Source organism: Pelophylax lessonae (genome assembly GCF_965119305.1).
Source record: "Pelophylax lessonae genome assembly, chromosome: 8".
In the NCBI taxonomy this organism is placed as follows: domain Eukaryota; kingdom Metazoa; phylum Chordata; class Amphibia; order Anura; family Ranidae; genus Pelophylax; species Pelophylax lessonae.
The window spans coordinates 180,912,592-180,932,247 of NC_138775.1; the positions used below are offsets into that span (position 1 = coordinate 180,912,592).

Below are 19,656 nucleotides of genomic sequence, written 5' to 3' on the forward strand. Positions count from 1 at the left end.
GATTCTTGGATCTTAGTAACGATTGACGCCAACTCACTCTATACGAGCATCGACCAAAAAGATGGCCTTGAGGGCGTCAAAAGGGCTTTATTTAAAAACTCGGACTTAAGACAAACACAAATTAATTACATACTTGAAGGCCTCAAACTTGCCATGGCCAGTAATTATTTCTGTTATAACAACACTTTTCATGTTCAGTCCAAAGGCGTCGCAATGGGAGCAAGATATGCCCCCAGCGTCGCTAATCTGTTTGTGGACATGTTGGAGGAGCAAATGATATATGGCACTAGTAGACCGCACCTTAAATTTTATCGTCGCTACGTAGACGATATTGTCATGTTATGGACTGGTACACAAAACTCCCTTGATGCTTTTATAGAAGAACTAAATAACAATATGTATGGAATAAAATTTACGGGAAACTGCAACCCTGAGAAAATTGACTTTTTAGACCTTCAAATTTTTAAAGAAAATAACACTTACAAACTAGAACTTATTTTAAACCCACCGATAAAAATGGGTATATACCTATGTCAAGTTGTCACCATCCGAAATGGAAACACAATATACCAAAGGGACAATATATGAGGATCAGGCGCAATTGTAGCAAAAAAGAAGATTTTGAATCCCAAGCAGAAACACTGATAGCTAAATTTGAAGAAAAAGGATACCAGAGATCCACCCTGGAAACAATTAAGAATAAAATTAAAAATATGCCAAGAGAAGATCTTTTTAAAAATAGAAGAAGAAACAATGAGGGGAATTTTGAGTGTGCTTTTATTTCAGATTTTAACGCACAATACAGATCAGTTGAAAATATTTTTAATAAATACTGGCCAATTTTAAAATCCGACAAAATGTTTTCTAAGATCTTACCCCACAAACCTCGATTTATATATAGAAGAGCCCCCACATTGAGGAATAAACTAATACACAATGTGATAGACCCACCAAAAAGAGTGGAAATTTTTCTTAACATGAAAGGGTTCATCCGATGTAGAAGATGTTTGGCGTGCAAAAATAACCCGGCACAAAAGAAAAAACCACAGAATTCAAATCTAGAGTAAACAGAAGAACTTTCAAATCAAAAATCTAATCACATGCCATACTACGCACGTAACTTACGGTATAGAATGCCCCTGCTGGTTACAGTACGTGAGCAGGACCACTCGACCACTACTAGTATGCATTAGGGAACATATAAAGAACATTAAAAATGGTTTCCCCAAACATAGTCTATCGAGACACTTTAAAGAAACACATAACCGTAACCCAAAAGGGCTGGTTTTCTACGGAATAGACACAATCAAGGAAAACTGGCGAGGAGAAAACAAAACAAAAAGAATATCACAAAACGAAACTAAGTGGATCTACCAACTTGAGTCACTACAGCCTGGAGGACTCAACTTGGATATAGACCTGAACTGTTTTATTTCAGATTTTTAACATTTTTTAACTATATTTGTCTTAATTGGCCTTTTATATAATTTGGGTATATTTAGTTTTAAATAATATTTTGTATGAAAATATCTTTAGGATTCTCATTCACCCCTAACTATTATCACATTTTTTATACAATCTAGGTATATATATATAATATATATAATTTTAAGTAATCTTAAGAAAAAATTTTAGGATTCTTATCCAACCCTAACCACTATCATATTTTCCCACGGTTATCCATTTCACATTTAGGACTTCATATTTAGAAGAACATAACACTCTAAAAGCCTCTTTGAATATAAAGATGTGAAATGTTTGTATATTATTGGATGTTTATATTGTTTGTACATGATTATACTGTTTGATATGTGGTTATTGGCCCACAGGATGGACAGTCCTAACCTAACGATTACTTTGCCTCAAAAATAGGGTCACTAACCCTCAGGATACAATTCCCTAGGTTCACAATAATTCTCTATTTATGCACTTTTCTAACGAATAATATCTAGCTTGCATACTCCTTAAGAAAGCATATATATATATACACACATACACACATATAGACCCAATTTTATTTAAAGGTCTGGAACATTTAAAATATTTAGGGCCTTTTTGGGAACCTATTAGGCCTGACCCAGTCAGTTTATATGGCTATAATTTTTTATAACAGATAGTAATATACATGATATATACTATTCCTCCACCACATGATCTGATTTTTTATGGAATAACATTTTTATGCAATAAGAATTTTTTATCAAGAATTTTATATACAAAAAAATATGATAATTTATATACAATAATATAATAACTTTTATAATTATAATAAAAATTCCATACAAGGAATTCATATAATAATTCTACATAAACCTTTCACATATTTTTACTAAAAGACACACACAATTCTCCTTTTAAAATTATTTATATGTATTTTATACTCCTAAAACACTGCCTCCCTTGTCATTTTCTCTTAACATCCAGACATGGTGAAATTACTTATTTATAAGTAGATATTTATACTCCTTCCTTTTAAATCAAAAATCTACTTTTACCAATTAACCGGATTTTACATCAAAATAATCCCTTAGGGTTGCATTTTATTTATTTATATATGTATCTTTACATTTAAAGCCCAGCCATTATGACAACACAATTCCTTCAGACGTTTTTATCTATAGAAAACTCCAAAGGGGTGAACTTTCTATATTTTTAATACATTTAACATCTCTTACATAAACCGTTTCTAGCTAAAGCAAATTCCTCCGTTATATTAAAACATTTAGTAACCATAGAAATCAGTACTAACCTTTTACCAGTAATTAAGTATACTCTCGGAATTAACATTAGTCTTTTTTACCTGGCAACAACTGATAAATAGCATGCCTTTGGCCGATTGGCTGTTTGTCAGTCTAAATAACACCCATCCGGAATCATTTATATATCCTAAGTCTGCCTAGCAACAGATGACCGTTTATACAAAGAGATTTCCTTATTGGCTAAGCAGCTTGTTTCATCCGGTTGCCTAGTAACCACACAGCAAATACACGGAGCGGAGGTGACGGTCTTTACGCTTCTGAAGACGTCATTGATGACGAAACGCGTCAAGCGTAATTACGTCACTTCCGCATAGTTGGAGCGCAGATCCAGTGGTTGGCTATCTCGGCGTCCCGGAAGCCACAGCTAAAGAGGGTCTCGCGGTCCCTACTATACCTGTCGCTTGTTTTACCCATCTAAATGTGAGTATGTTTCTTGATGCTTTAATAAAAGATTATATTTTAAACGATACATCATTATATGAGGCTCTTTTTCCCTATGATGCCCTGGATACATTCCCCATGAGTTCACTCTGATATTCACGATCCATACGGCTCCAAGAGGATCAACATACATGTATATTCTATGACCGGATAGTGGATCTTGGTCTTATACGCTGGATACCCCTGTAGGGGTGCGATCATCTGGTGAGTGCGGGACAAATTGGGAACAAGAGGGGTGCACTGTCCCCACACCCGGCACCTATACTTCTGGAGCACTATAAAACACCCACGGAATAGAATACTGCCATAGCTCACCCTTTAATGAACTTTGAAGGACTCTTTACCAATTGATTTGATCTATTGATTTATCCGTTTTTTGAGCAGAACCACAGATTAATTATTTTATGAGTTTTTGATATGAGTTTTTTGTAATCAACACCTCTAAAATTTAGTTATTTGCACTAATTAGCACTATCCACTACTACAACAGATTATCTTTGATTATACTGCACTTTATTTCACAATTTATTGCACTTATTCACCTATCATATTTATACATCTTCTAGGATATTGTTGCACAGTTATCCTTCTCACAGATTAAGTTTAACATCTATTTCCGTTGATTCACTGGTCAGATACCCCACTGGCCAATTTCACATTAATTAATTTTATTGGTGTTTGTGCACTTTTCCTGCACCATTTGCACCATATAAGTTTTTAAATCATATGTGCATATATATTGACCTGTGATTTCATCAATCTATCGCTTTGCATATTTATATCTATTTATATCTGGGAGATTCCCTTTATATTGAATTACTGTTTCACATTTATCTGAGAAATCCTCTACACACTAGTCATTGGTTTTACTGTTTTATCCTATTTTTTTTTTTCCATAAACAAATTTTTATTTTGTTAAAAGCAAGGCATAACATGAAATGTATACAGTAGAATAAATTGAAAGTCAATGAACCCACATAATATCAAGGTATATACAAATGTGAAAACTTATGAAGTTACATGTTTACAGACACATGAAGGCATCACAAAAAGCATATGATTAGAGCACTCTACTAGGCAAGAGAGTTACAGTGTTCTACGATAGAGAGGTTTCTAGTATCTCGGCAGAGAAAAAGGTATGACAAGTAGGGGATTGTTGTCTGCCTTTTAGGACAAATACTCATGCTTGCTGGGAGATATGCAAATTTTAATGGGTTGATTTCATCGCGGGAAGAGGGAATGCCTAGGGATTCAAAAAAAATGTGCTCCTTTTATGTGTCTGTAATAAGGGTGCTAGTTTCTTGGTAAGACTCATTGGGAGTGCGGAAAGATAGCTTGACAAAGAGGTAGAGAGCGGAGAAAAAAGAGAAGGAGGGAGAAAAGAGGGGAGAGAGATAAAAAAAAGGGGGATGGGAGGGTCAAAGGGGGGGTCGGAGGGAGTTAGGCATAATGGTGAAATTGAGCACGAATTCCCCGGTTCCAGTCATTCCAGAGAACTATTTTTTATATAATTTTAGGCAGCGCCAATTACCTCACTTGCTTTTATAATTTTAAATATTGACTTTAGTCTATATTTTAGGGGTAGGCAGCAGCCTTTTCTAAACATTTTCTCCATAGCACGGATATTATCGTTTTTTACCAATTTTTGATCCTGCCCATATCATAAAAATGTCATCGATATAACGATGCCAAGATATGATTGGTTCCAGACGCCCATTCCCCCCGTCTGAGGAGAATAGGTTGCGCTCGCACCCCCACAGGTACAGATTTGCATAAGAGGGAGCACAACATGCTCCCATTGCAACACCCTGCACCTGGAGATAGTGGGAGCGCTTGTACAAAAACACATTATGTGTCAATAATGTACAAATTCAAGCATACGTAAAACAAAGTCATTGTACTGCCAAAATTTGTTGCCTCTTTCTTTTAATTGTTCTCCAATCACTTCCAAACCCCGGGTATGGGGAATGGAATTGTATAGAGCCTCTATGTCTATGGCCAGGAGCCATGGGTCCTTGGGTACTTGTATACCATCTATGGTTTTTAATAAGTCAATGGTGTCCTTAACATAGGAAAAAAGGGACTTGACATGAGGATAAAGGTACTCATCTATCAGACAACTTGCATTTTCAGTCAAGGAATCACAACTTGAAATAATTGGGCTTCCAGGAGGGCTGTGCATATTCTTATGGATTTTGGGTAATGCATACATTGTAGGTATTTGCGGATAAGGTTTGTCTAGATATTTAAATGTATTTTCATCAATAATGCCTGTTTGAAAGGCTTGTAGTATCATTTGTTTAAATTTAGTAGCACTGGCCTGAACAAAAGATGAGGGTACTGGTCTGTACTAGTTCCTGTTATTGATTGTGTTGTAACACATTTTCTCATAGTCTAGATTGTTTTGAATAACTAAATGACCACCTTTATCTGAAGGTTTAATTACAATGTTAGTATTATTTTCCAAAGATTTGAGTGCTTGTCTATGTTGAGGAGAGATATTATGAGGGGGGCCTGTTGCCCAATTGGTGCTTTCAATGGCTTTTGTTACTTGAATGACAAATGCCCATATATTGGGGTTGCCCTGTAAAATTGGAAACAATTTGAATTTAAGTTTATAACTTTTAGGAGTTATTAGGGTCAAATCCCCAGTTGTCGTTTTTTTGACCACTGGACCTAAAGGGACTTCAGGGTCACTTTCATCCCACAAATCCATTAGATCTTGAAGTGCACGCATTTCTTCCAAAGTAACATTGTCTAATAGTGAGTTGTTATATGTAGGTATGTCCAACTCGTTCCGTTCCTTATCATAGAGTACTCTATACATTAATCTTCTAGAAAAAAGGTGTAAATCCTTTATTAGTTCAAATTTATCCGCTTCCTGATCTGGACAGAAAGTAAGGCCTAATTTCAAGACCTCCTCCTCCATCTTTGTTAGACTATATGAAGACAGATTAATAATGGCATATTTTTCCCGATCCTCACCAGGGGAAGGATCGGACTGATTTAGTTTGGGTGAAGGGGACTATTTTTTACCTGTGAGGACGTGACTTTTGGGTCTGGTTTGTGAGTGCTACAGAACATAGGTGCTGTGCGTTTTTCATTCGACAGTGAAAGAGTATTGGAGGCATTTTCCAATGAACCAGAGCAATTGGATGTGCCTGATGTGGCCGTGTTTAGAGTGGTAGATGGAACCAATCCTTGTGAATTGAGGTTAGGTAATAAAGTGGAAACCTGAGGTGTGCGATTATTACGTGAAGATCTGGTTTTAGTGTGTGGAAGGTTTTTTGGAATTATCGGATAAAGATGTGTTATCATCTTTTTTCCTTTTCTTAGAATCTCCTAGTGTCTGAGTAAGGTGTGGACCTATGTGTGCAAAAGACATTGACGGAAGGGAAGATAAATCAGAGTCCATGCCATCAAGATTAGTTCCTGGAACCTGGAAATTAGGTTTAGAATAATTGTGTCGTGGTTTTAAGTTATCCTGGTTCCATTTATAGGCATATTTCCCATCATATGATTTTTTATCCCTCATATACTTATTTTCCTTTCCCTTGATTAAGTCAGTGGCCTATTTTGTGAGTTGATTTCTAAGTTTATGGTTTCTATCAGCATAATTAGGGGTTGTAGTAATGCTTTTATGTTCGTCCTGCCATGTTAGGATTTCAACATCTACCTCCTTGATATCAGTGTCATACTGTTCCATCATGTCCATAGAGCACATTTGTAAGTTGGATTCCCATACTTGTTTAAGAGTGGGTTCCATTTTTCTAATGTTAGGAAAAATTTGAATACGTAGACCCCAAGGGACTATTCCTTCCCTTATATATTTTTCAAAATATTTCCTATGCCAATATAACCGTGTTTTCTTTTCTACTAACCTTTGTAATCTAAGAAAATACCTGTCAATATCCACTTCCTGCAGAATATTCTCAGATCTTGCTTTGTGGACCTCACTCACAAATCCTAGTCATGACTCACCACAATAGTTGTGCTGGCGATCCCAAATTGGGTATAAAGATACAAAGAATGTACGAATTTTACATGTACAAAAAGTTTATAACAAAAAAACCTATGGACAAACAATCCAAGGACATAAGCTTATTAATAATATAGAATTAGTTTAATGCCAAAGTAATATGAGCCACCCTGTAGAGAAATATTGGAAAAGAAATGGAAGGGGCTATAGTGAAGCTTAATGGAGTACCAACATCCCTGTAAAAATGTGGAAAGTTTAGAAGATTCTAAGATGTGGGACATTTAGGGTACTTACTAAATTTGAATAAACTATAAGCTTATATCCTTAGAAAAAAGGTAAAAAAAACACTTATGGGAGTATAAAATTTGTTAATTTTATTATTACATATAAACATAGGACTGATTTTGGTTAAAAACACAACATCCATGAAATCATACATGAATGGAAAAAATTCCAAATCCGACCGGTTTCGCCGGTACTCCATTAAGCTTCACTATAGCCCCTTCCATTTTTTTTTTCAATATTCTTCAAAAGCCTCTTTTTGGGAATATAGGGACATATCTCTGCCTTTGTTATCTCAAAAGGTTGCCTTTTTGGTGGCTGTTACTTCTGCTTGCAGAGTGTCTGAGTTGGCGGCGCTTTCCTGTCGTTCGCCTTATTTGGTCGTCCACAGAGATAAAGTGGTTCTCCGACCTAATCCGTTTTTTCTTCCTACGGTGGTGTCTGATTTCCGTTTATATGGAAAATTTTTTTTGCCTTCACTCTGTCCTAAGCATCCCAAGGAAATTGCCTTGCACTCTCTGGATGTGGTTCGGGCGATCAGGGTTTACGGGTTGGCCACAGAGTCTTTTAGGAAATCAGACTTTTTTTTTTTTTTTGTCCTTACTGAGGGCTCTTGTAAGGGTTGGCTTCATCTGCTGCGACTATATACAGATGGATTAGGCAGACGGTTGTACAGGCTTATTCATTGAAAGGTCAGGTTCCTCCTTTCCCTGTGACAGCGCGTCCTACCAGAGCGCTGAGTGCCTTTTTGGCTTTTCATGATCAGGCCTCTGTTATTTAAGTGTGTAAGGCAGCGACTTGGTTGTCTGTGCATACTTTTACAAAATTCTACAAGGTAGTTTTGTTGGCATCTTCAGATGCATCCTTTGGCCGCAAGGTTTTGCCGGCTGCTGTTTAAAGACACTTGTTTTTTCTTTTTCAGGAGTTTATATTCGCTTTCTATGGGTAAGCTCCTGTTGTTCCTGGTTGAGCTTTGTTACCCAGTTAGCTACATTTAGCCTTTGAAAAAACGTTACCTGCTGCTTTGGGATGTCCCTATGGTATAAGAAGCATAAGAGCTGCGTCTGTCAGGGGACGATAGAGAAAACTGGATTTTTGTAAGAACTTACTGTAAAATCCTTTTCTCTGGAGTCCATTGACAGACCCAGCACCCACCCCTCTGTTATGGGGATGGTTTGTGTCATCTTTTTCACTGTTTGCTACAAAACTGGCTTGTGGCAGAGTGTGTGTGGGGTTATGCCGTGAAGGACAGCCCCTGTAGGCGTGTCAGTGAATTTTTTCACTGCCTAGTACTACTCCTGTAGAGGATAGCATAACCCTATGGTATAAGAAGCATAAGAGCTGCATCTGTCAATGGACTCCAGAGAAAATAATTTTACGGTAAGTTCTTACAAAAATCCAGTTATTTTTCTGGATTAAGGTCCCTTTTCAGCATTAAGGTCCCTTTCACACGAGCGGTGCGCTCAGCGGACTCCTTTTTTCTCAGCGGGGATCAATCAGCCGACCCCTGCTGAGCAGGCTGATGGCCGCTCTGCCTCCACTCACTTTGCAGAGATGGAGCTGTCAGATCCCCGCTCTTCTCTATGGGAGATCGGATGAAAACGGACCGACTGTCCGTTTTCATTCAATCCGATCCTGGAAACGGATGGAAAATAGGGTTTCCATCCGTCCGGATTTTACGGACAGGATCAGATCAGAAGGCAGCGGGTGTCAGCGGACATGTCTCTGTTGGCATCCACAGCTCTATAGTGCATGGAGCATCCGAACAGGTCCACCTGAAAAAACTGACAGGTGGTTTGGATCAGAAAGCCCATGTGAAAGGGGCCTAAGGAGAGGTGTGCTGATAGACTTGAGTGATCTATACGAGATTGTAGATCTACCTTTTGAGGTGAGCTGCCACCCACACAACAATTATCACTGCATATGTTGGAGAGCTAGGATTACTGGATATAAAAGGGTAACACGCTGCTTTAAAGGAAAAGTCACTATTTGAATACGTTTTGTGTTCAGCTTGCGCGAATTGAAGAGCACAGTTATTTGGGAATCATATTAGTTTTTGTTCCGGTTGGATCATTTCACCACATTGACCATTCATATAAGAGGGTGCACTTAATCATTTCTTTTGCATGAACTTTGATGTCATCATATGTGCACTGTTCAACTTGTTTTCACTTGCATTTGTATATAACAGTGTTTCTCAGAGCACACTAACAGGCCAGATTTTAGGTATTACCTTGGGGAGATAGACTAGAATACTGCAATCACTGAGCAGCAAATTATATTACCTGTTATGTATTTCAGTTTTCTTGCAAACCTGGCCTGTTAGTGTGCCCTGAGGATCGGAGTCAAGAAACGCTGGTATATGCTCTTTATTTGGACTTATTGTGTATATTATTTTGAGTAATGAGTATTGTATGAAATTTTCTTTTTCTCTTACGTCCTCCGACAGTCGCCGCCTCTTCATATTCGTCACATATGGGGTATTAGACTTTTCTCCGAAGGAGTAGCTAGGCAACAGAATATGTTAACATTAAAGCTTTTAACATATCCCACCCTCAAGGGGTGGTCCCCTCAGACAATACCCTCCTACTTCCTGCAACCATATCTCAGTTTTAATGTCTAGCTTGTCAGGAGTGGCTGGCTCTCTCTGTGCTGGGGCTTTGTGCCCCAGACTCTTTCTTCTTTTTTGATTTTTTGTTTGAGTTTTCTCTCTACCTTTACTTAGCTGTTCTTTTTGTCAGCATTAGTTAGTTCTTCGGATGAAGAGGATCATGCGGGCTGGGTCTCGGGCTGATCCCCCTGGTCGCAGGTCGTGGGTCAGTGGCTTCCCAGCCTGCCATCGAGCGTTCAGCCAGGTAACGCTCCTGGCACAGTGAACGACCCATCCCTGTTCGGTGCAGGGATGATTGGTGAGGTGGCTACCTCACTGGACGCTGTGCGGTTTCTTAACCCCCATTCTGTGCGTCTTGTATGCGACTCTCCCTGCCTCATGTGCAGCGGCTTGTTCGCCTGTGCGGGTCCCCCACGCCACTGTGAGGTAAGTGTATTTATGTGGGGACCTGTCTGTCTGGGGGGGTATCAGTCTGGGACTGTGTAACCTGCCTCTATTCACACTGTTTGTCTCCCTATCTCTCGGCTGCATGCTGTGGGCTGCAAGGGGGGGGGGGGGGAGCTGTGTGACACTGTGTGTGTCAGCCTTGTCAGTGTGAGAAGCTGTGTGCTGTGGGGCATGTTTGGGCATTATACAGCGATCGCTGCGGCGATCTGACATGTTTTTTTATATACAGACGTGTGCATTACTGTACTGTGGAGCGGCGGTTTCGGCGCCATTTTGCCTACACTCGCTCCGGCCGCATGTTCTACATGCATGGCGGCCATTTTCTTGTAGCCTCCCATAGGCTTTCATAGAGCGCCCTGGCAGCATCACTTCCTCTTCTCCAGGAACACCGATCGAGGCAGCAGCAGCGGCGAGGGTCTCCTCAGGTTATATCCTTCCTATCCATTGCCTGTGTCAGTTTTATTGTCCCTGTGGGGGTCTCATTGTGCTTGTGGTGGTGCGGTGGGCTGCGCTCGCCGCGCGTGTTAAAGGGGCAGTTAACCCTTTATTATCCGGCATTTGTTATAGGGGCAATGGATTCTCAGGAGGGCAAATTTCCTACCGCTTTGGTGGAAAGCCAGGGGACCGCTGTTTCCCCCCCAGGGGGGGATTTGGCCACTATTGTGGCTGGCCTTGCTGCTCAGGTGCAGATGCTGGTGGCTGCTCAATCTACTAAAAGACCCAGAGTTGCTCTTTCCTCTGATTCTGAGGGTGAAGGTGATGGGGTTGTTATGGCGGGGGCCTCCTTATCGGGGTCCCGCTCCTCCCTGGATCTAGTGGGGTCCGAGGTGGAGGCTGAAGTTGAAGGGGTTGATAATTCTCCCCCTGGCTCGCCTGAAGAGCTTGCAATCATGGATGAATTGATTGCTTCCATAAAACAAACGCTGCGTTTGCAGGATGAAGTGTGTCCCCCCGCTGCCTTGGCGGCTTATGGGACGCAGAGAAAACGCAGGACGCCGCAGGTTTTTCCCTGCAATGATGATTTTCAGCGCGCTGTTAAGGAACAATGGCGCAATCTACGCAAACCTTTTGCTGTACCAAGTAGGTTCAAGCTGCGTTATCCTTTCTCGCCTTCCACTGATGAAAGGTGGTGTGTGCCACCCCCAGTGGATCACGCAATTGCGGTTTTAAACAAATCCACTGCGATTCCTGCAGAGGATTCCCCTGTGTTCCGTGATGCCACGGATAGGAGATTGGAGTCTCTTGCCCGTCATACTTATTCTGTTACGGGTTCTATGCTTAAGGCTCTGTTTGCCTCTCTCATGGCGGCCCAGGCAGTCGCAAGTTGGACGCAGATGCTTAGGCGCGTCCTAGTGGCCGATTCGGCCTCGCCGGCGACCCTGGATATGGTGGATCAAATCCACCAGGGTGTCATGTATCTGTGTGATGCGGACTTGGACCTAGTCCCGTTGGCTGCACGTGTGCACAGCGTGGCGGTGTTGTCTCGCCGCCTGGTTTGGTTGAAATGTTGGTCGGTGGACCAGTCTTCACGTAAGACCTTAGCCAATCTGCCTTATGATGGGTCTCGCCTTTTTGGGGAGTCCTTGGATGTGTTGATTAAGGGGATCACCGGAGGTAAGAGCACTCTCTTGCCCCATTTCCCCAAGGCTAAGGGGGCTTCTGGGAAGAAGCATGCTAATTTTCGGCCCCCTCAGGGGTCCTTTCGTGCCTTTCGGTCGCACTACAAGGGCAAACCGTTCAAAGGTCAAGGCTCTCAGAAGAAGCCCTGGTCTGGAAAACAGAAGTCCGGTCAATCCGGATCCGCAGCCAATAACAGTGCGGCCTGAAGGGGCGCCCTCACCCAGTTTTGGGGTGGGGGGGAAGCTTGCTCGGTTTTCTTCAGCCCTGGTTGACCCGCGTGCGGGACAGATGGGTTCAGGAGATCGTTCGATCTGGTTACAAGATCGAGTTTCTCTCTCGGCCGGAGAGCAGATTTTTTCCCTCAAATCTTCAACTGTCTTCAGAGCGTTTACGGGACCTGCACCTGGCGGTGCGGGACCTGAGGGCTCAGGGAGTGGTAGTTCCAGTGCCTCATCGGGACAGATTTCGGGGGTTTTATTCCAATCTGTTCACCGTGCCCAGAAAGGAGGGCAAGGTTCGTCCAATTCTGGACTTGAAGGCTCTGAACCGCTCTGTGCGGGTTCGCAAGTTCCGCATGGAATCCCTGCGGTCGGTGGTGGCTGCCCTGGTTCCGGGGGAATTCATGGCCTCCATCGATTTGAAGGATGCGTATCTTCACATCCCCATTTTCGAGGGTCACCAGAGGTTCCTTCGATTTGCCATTGCGGAGGATCACTACCAGTTCGTGGCGTTGCCTTTTGGTCTCGCCTCGGCTCCGCGGGTCTTCACCAAGGTGCTTGCACCGGTTCTGGCATTATTGAGGGCCCAGGGCATTTCTGTCCTGGGGTATCTGGACGACATTCTGGTTCGGTCTGCGACCAGCCAGGGTCTGGAGAAGGACCTGTCTGTCACGATGCAAACTCTGCAGGAGTTTGGTTGGACGATAAATTTTCCAAAGTCGACACTGAGTCCGTCGGTTCGTCTTCCCTACCTGGGAATGATTCTGGACTCGGTGCAGGCGAAGGTCTTCCTGCCGGAAGACAAACTCAGAACTCTTCAGGAGGAAGTCAGGTACCTCAGGGACGTTCCGCACTCGTCTCTGCGGACGTGCATGAGATGTCTGGGATTGATGGTCTCGGCCTTCGAGGCGATTCCCTTCGCCCAGTTTCACACGCGGGGTCTCCAAGCGGAGATCCTGTCCAGGTGGGACGGGCGACCTCAATCTCTGGATCTTCAAATCTCGTTGAGTCATCGCACCAGAAGAGACCTTCTGTGGTGGCTCCAGTCCCCGATGGTGTCCGGGGGCAAGTCGTTTCGTCCTATCTCGTGGACGGTGATCACCACGGATGCCAGCCTGTCGGGCTGGGGTGGTGTTCTGGGCGTTCTGTCCGCCCAGGGAACTTGGTCGGAGGGGGAGTCTTCCCTTCCGATCAACATTCTGGAATTGCGTGCGATAAATCTCTGTCTTCATCGCTGGACGGACCGGCTGCAGGGCTGCCCGGTTCGGGTGCAGACGGACAATGCCACGGCGGTGGCCTACATCAACCACCAAGGGGGCACCAGGAGTGCCCGAGCGGCTCGAGAAGTGGCCGACATTCTGTCTTGGGCCGAGACTCATGTCCCGGCGATAACGGCGGTTCACATTCCGGGGGTGGAGAACTGGCAGGCGGACTATCTGAGTCGCCAGACCCTGGATCAGGGGGAATGGTCTCTCCACCCGACTGTCTTCCAGATGTTGTGCGCGAAGTGGGGTCTTCCAGATGTGGACCTGTTCGCGCCTCGTCTCAACAACAAGGTGAGAAGGTTCGTGGCACGGACGCGCGACCCTCGGGCAGACGCGTCGGACGCGTTAGTGGCCCCGTGGCATCAGTACAGGCTGATGTACGCGTTTCCACCGATTCAGTTGCTGTCCAGGTTCCTTCGCAGGTTACACTCGGAACGCTGCACGGTGATGCTTGTGGCACCGGACTGGCCTCGCCGGTCCTGGTACGCAGACCTCGTGAATCTGGCGGTCGACGCCCCGTGGCGTCTGCCTCTTCGAGACGATCTCCTGTCTCAAGGACCGATATACCATCCTGCTTTACAGTCTCTGGCTTTGACGGCCTGGCTGTTGAGACCGAGGTCCTGAAGGAGAGGGGTCTCTCCCCAGAGGTCGTTCATACTTTGATCAACGCGAGGAAGTCTTCCTCGGGGAAGGTTTATTACCGTACTTGGAAGGCCTATTTTGCCTGGTGTGAGTCCAGGGGGTTTTCACCCCGCACGTACTCGGTTTCCCGAGTGCTGTCCTTCCTTCAAACGGGTGTCGATCAGCGTTTGGCGCTGGCTACGATAAAGGGTCAGGTGTCTGCGCTGGCCGTTCTGTTTCAACGTCCCGTGGCTTCCAACTCCTTGGTTGGCACTTTTGTTCAGGGTGTGCGGCATCTGGTTCCTCCTAGGAGGGATCCTCTGCCCCCTTGGGACCTGAATCTCGTTCTGTCTGTGTTGCAATGTGCTCCTTTTGAACAGATCAGGGAGATCTCGTTGTCTATGTTGTCCAAAAAGGTCGCCTTTTTGGTGGCGATCACTTCGGCTCGCAGAGTGTCGGAGCTGGCAGCGTTGTCCTGCAAGTCTCCGTATCTGGTTGTTCATTTGGATAAGGTGGTCTTGCGACCTAATCCTTCTTTTCTTCCGAAACGAGTTTCGGAATTCCATCTTAATGAGGATATTGTCTTGCCTTCGCTGTGCGCGAAGCCTAAACATCCAAAGGAGGTGAGATTACATTCTCTGGATGTTGTTCGGGCGATAAGGGTTTACCTTACATCGAGGTTTTCCTTGTTTGTTCTTCCAGAGGGTCCTCGGAAGGGCATGGCGGCGTCGGCCTCTACCATCGCAAAATGGATCAGGCAGACCATTGAACAGGCCTATGCTTTGCAGGGGAAGGTTCCCCCTGTGCCTGTGAAGGCGCACTCTACTAGATCTCTGAGTACGTCTTGGGCCTGTCGTCATGGGGCTTCTGTAGCCCAGGTGTGTAAGGCGGCGACTTGGTCGACCGTGCACACTTTCACAAAATTCTACAAAGTAGATGTTCAGGCATCTGCGGATGCTTCCTTTGGCCGCAAGGTTCTTAGTGCGGCGTTGCCCTAGGGTCCCTTGTGGGGACCACTGGCTGTTGGGATAAGTTTTTTATCCCCTGGTTATTTGTCTTTTCCTGGGTTGTTGCTCCTGTTGAGCACTTGTTTTTCCTGTTGCCCAGCTGGTTTCCTTCCTTTGGTAAGGTTCCTTTCTTTGATGCGGAGACTGCGTTGCCTTTTCGGCGCGGATGCGTTTCCCACCCCTCATGTTTGCACTGCTTTGGGACGTCCCCATATGTGACGAATATGAAGAGGCGGCGACTGTCGGAGGACGTAAGAGAAAACGGAATTTTTGTAAAATCTTACCTGTAAAATTCCTTTCTCTGAGTCCTCCGACAGTCGCCGCCCCCGCCCCTCTTTTGGGGTTTGGTTGTATACTCTACTGCTATTCCACTAAAACTGAGATATGGTTGCAGGAAGTAGGAGGGTATTGACTGAGGGGACCACCCCTTGAGGGTGGGATATGTTAAAAGCTTTAATGTTAACATATTCTGTTGCCTAGCTACTCCTTCAGAGCAAAGTCTAATACCCCATATGTGACGAATATGTAGAGGCGGCGACTGTCGGAGGACTCAGAGAAAGGAATTTTACAGGTAAGATTTTACAAAAATTCCGTTTTTTTTTTTTTTTGGTAGGAAGGAGGAAGTTTTACAGTGTTTGATGTTTTTTTTTTTTTTTTTTTTTAAGGAATAGAGCACTTTTTTTGTTGTTTGCTACATCATTTTAAATTACATAGCCTAATATAAATGTGGGGACATATTTGATAGATAGATGTGAGCAGCTGCTACAATATAATCATTTATATAGATTCCTTATTCACGGTAGCGCATAGGAAACTCCTCCATTTTCATCAATGGACACAGCTCTTCTTAATCTTGACTGTAGGGTTTGTAGCGCCACCTACAGTAGGACACTAGGCAGAAAATGGACATTCCTAGCAGATGTAAACCACCTCTCTGCTATAGGAAACTCCATTATTTCTGCCTATTGTTTCAGGAGTAAGGACCTAGTTCCCTGCTGGGACCTGTGGTTCCATAGCTTTTCCTGGAGTTTTTTTCCCGTGGAGACATTCAATCAAAACCTGGGCTGGGCGACAGGCTAGATAATCTAGATCCAGTGGTCACCCCAGTCTGAGCAATGAGCTCATGCAGTCCCCACCTGAACTAAGCTACTTCTCCCCCACCTTTAGAAACAAGGCTTACCTACCTGTGATCTGCCCTGCCTAGGTCCCCTAAAGGATGTGTAAACCCTGGTTTTACCTGAGGGGGACATCTGGATTTATAGCCTTCTCCCCTGGAGGATATGGGAGGTGGGCTGTGCAAGGATCATGCCTGCTCCCTTGGGGGGGTGGTTTCCTTTTACTGTTATGGCTCGGGGTGCTGTGCAATGCCTCCAATTCCTGTTTCTAGGCCTCCATACAGGTGGGTGGGCCGTCTCTTTAGGCTGCAGCTTTACAGCCTGCTGGGTGCACTATAATGCGCCATCTTGCCCTTGTGCAAACACCCCTAACTGCAATCTTCACCTTGGAGCTTGTTTCCTGCAGGGCGGGTAGGCAGATGCTGGGCAGTCAGAGCGCCATCATGTTGCACGTGGGCTCCTGCCCTAATTAGTTGACTGGTCTTTGGTGCCAGCAGCCATCTTTGTGTGGGCCGAGCCAACAGCCATCTTTAAGTGGCCTGAGCAGGCCTGTAGCTTCAGCCAGCAGTCGTTTAGCTCATAGTTATATAAATCTGACTACCTCGACCACCCCCCTCCCCCATTGCGGGGTTTTCTATGGATGGGATGCTGACTCAGAGATGGCAGGATGGGGTAGGGTGAAGCCTTGTTTTATGCTGGGCTCTGACTCTGTCCTGTTGTCAGTGTGACTGCCCTGTACCTACCGGGGGGGGGGGGGGGGGGGCTTGGACTGTGTTCCTTTGTGCTTACACCAAGGCTGGGTAGGAATAGATTTTCATGAACCTCGTAGACTTAATGGGCCGACTGATCAGGCTGCACTTTGAAATTCCTTTCCTCCCTAGCAGACTAGTTCTTTCCTTCGAAAGCTTCATCTCTTCCATCTCGTCTGCAGGCTCTGTGTAGGGAATAGCAGGATCTGCATCTCCAGGGCATGATTGCCCCAATTCTAGATCCAGAGAGGTTTCGTTGTTGGTTACTCTTGTTTACAGTTCTGCAATTCTGAGGTGTTTACCACATCCAGAACCCCACGGCCCTGTAGAGCAAGAGGACATCCATCTGTTCAGCGTGGGGGGGGGGGGGGTTTGGTTGTGTTCCTGGCTTCCATAGACATCAGGAATGCTACTTGGACTGCCCCACTTGTGCTGGGCACCAATGTTTTTCCTTATGCGTGGTGATCAGGAAGGCGTGTTACCAGTTTTGGCACTCCCATTGGCCTGGCTTCCGCTCCTTGGGTTTTACCAAAGTGCTGGCTCTGGTCCCAGCATTACTGAGATAACAGTGGTTGCTGTGCTGGGCTATCTGGGCTTCTCTGAGCTGGGGACTCATGCGGTGCTGCTGGACAACATCTGTTATGCAATCTACAGGCCTTTGGATGAGTCCTTAATCTCGTAAGTCCGCCCTGGCCCTGACCAGGATGCTGAAGTATCTTGATTTTATTCTTGACTTGGTGCAAGCCAGTGTTTTTTTAGTTGGACATGCTCTGTAGCTTTGGTCGGGGATTCAGCTACTGCAATCCCCCAGGCAGGCTTTCTTAAGCTCCTGCATGCAGGTTTTGCTTGTTAGCAATGCGGTGCGAATCACATGTGATGTCTGGCATTGCACTAGTGTGAACCGGCACTAACTGAGCTTCTTAAAGCAGAGCTCATTTATGCCAGCTAGGACTGCCCAAAGGAGGTGCTGTGTTCTTTTTCCTGCTAGTGTCCGACTCTTGTAGATGGCGCTATGGACCCTATGGTCAAGATTAAGAATGGATGTGTCCATCAATAAACTCAGAGAAAAGGAATTTTACAGTAACAAAAATCCTGTTATTCCTCTCATGGTTGCTTTTGATTTTTTGAGATTCCTGATACAGTATCATTCCATTATATTGATCACCCATTGTTTACATTTATTTTCATGTTTCTCTTTTTAGACAGATAATACTTGTGCAAACGGCACTGACACAGATGGTTTCCCCCATCATCACCCAGAGGAATTTTACATATCTCTAATTAAGTCTAGAAATTCAGAAGAAAAGGCTTCAGTTTCTCTGCCAGCCAAATGTGGTGGCCTACATGATAACTCAGAAATCTCTTCACCAACCAATGGTAATTAATCTGTTATCCAAGTTAAGGTATAACTGTACATGATGTATGAAAGACTGTGCCACTAAATTTCATCTCTAAATGGGAACATTTTTATTTTGTTAATGCTTTGGTAATGTAATTTAATTGATGCTTAAAGCCAATGTCCGGTTTGTACAATAAATCCACAGCCTGTTATGGTTTTTTTTGTTTTTTTGGGGGGGGGGGGGGGTTTATTATTTTATAGCATATCCAATACTAATCTGCAGAAATTGAAGGATGTACAACATAAGGCTGCTTATAAACTATTCAGCAAGTGTTACATCAAATGCTACAGCAATCAGGATTTTGGGATTATCATCTCCTAAAGTTGGCCATACATAGATCAAAATTTTGCCAATTCAGGCCAGGGACCGGCCGAGATTCAAACCATGTATGGGCAGGTCGATTGTACCGATTTACATACCGATGCTTGTATGACTCTTATGAGTCTATCCCTGAGGTGAGCTGCTATTCCAGCACCAATCACTGAGAGCACCAGTTTGAAGTGTTTGGAGCACGATCTCACTTTTACCTCACTGGATCACTGATTGTAATATTTGGAAGACCTTCTCCTTGATTAGGATTGGGTTTGGGACTTTTCTGATCATTTGACAATTGCACTTTTGATAATTTTTGCACCGGCACTTTTCATTGCATTTGCACTTTTATATATTTATATTGTGATTATTCAGTTTATATTCATGCACATTTTTTGATTCATTTGTATGATCCAAACGTATGATATTACTGTTATTGATTTATTTTTATTGATTTTAGTCACTTGGCGCAGCAATATTGATTTATTTTTACTCACTGGTGGAACGTGTTAACACTGATTGCTTGCAGCCTTGAATATATTCATTTATATAATTTATTTTTGATTATTGTGGTTTGCGCTGATTACTGCACGTTTTTTTTCAGGCCAGGGACCGGCCGAGATTCGATCCATGTCTGGGCAGGTCGATTGTACTCAAGTCAATCTTTTGATTGACTTGGGCACAGCCAGACTGTCAGGTTTTTACATGTGATTGCTGCTGGTGGCTTTGGTCTCTACCAGTAATCATTGTTTTCTGTCTGAGAGGCATTCAACACTGTGTTGATATGGAAAGCGAGCCATTTTATTTCCTTCCACCCAAAAATCGAATCA

General features: G+C 43.9%; 1 protein-coding gene across 1 annotated transcript in view; it reads left to right on the plus strand.

The window, feature by feature from the left end:
- TDRD5 (tudor domain containing 5) overlaps window positions 1–19,656 on the plus strand; it is a gene marked incomplete at both ends in the record, with an annotated part of 586,386 nt that overhangs the window by 540,433 nt on the left and 26,297 nt on the right. The window contains one exon of the mRNA XM_082265311.1: window positions 18,317–18,491. Coding sequence (XP_082121437.1) covers window positions 18,317–18,491 — 175 coding nt within the window. The remainder of the gene's footprint in view (window positions 1–18,316; window positions 18,492–19,656) is intronic.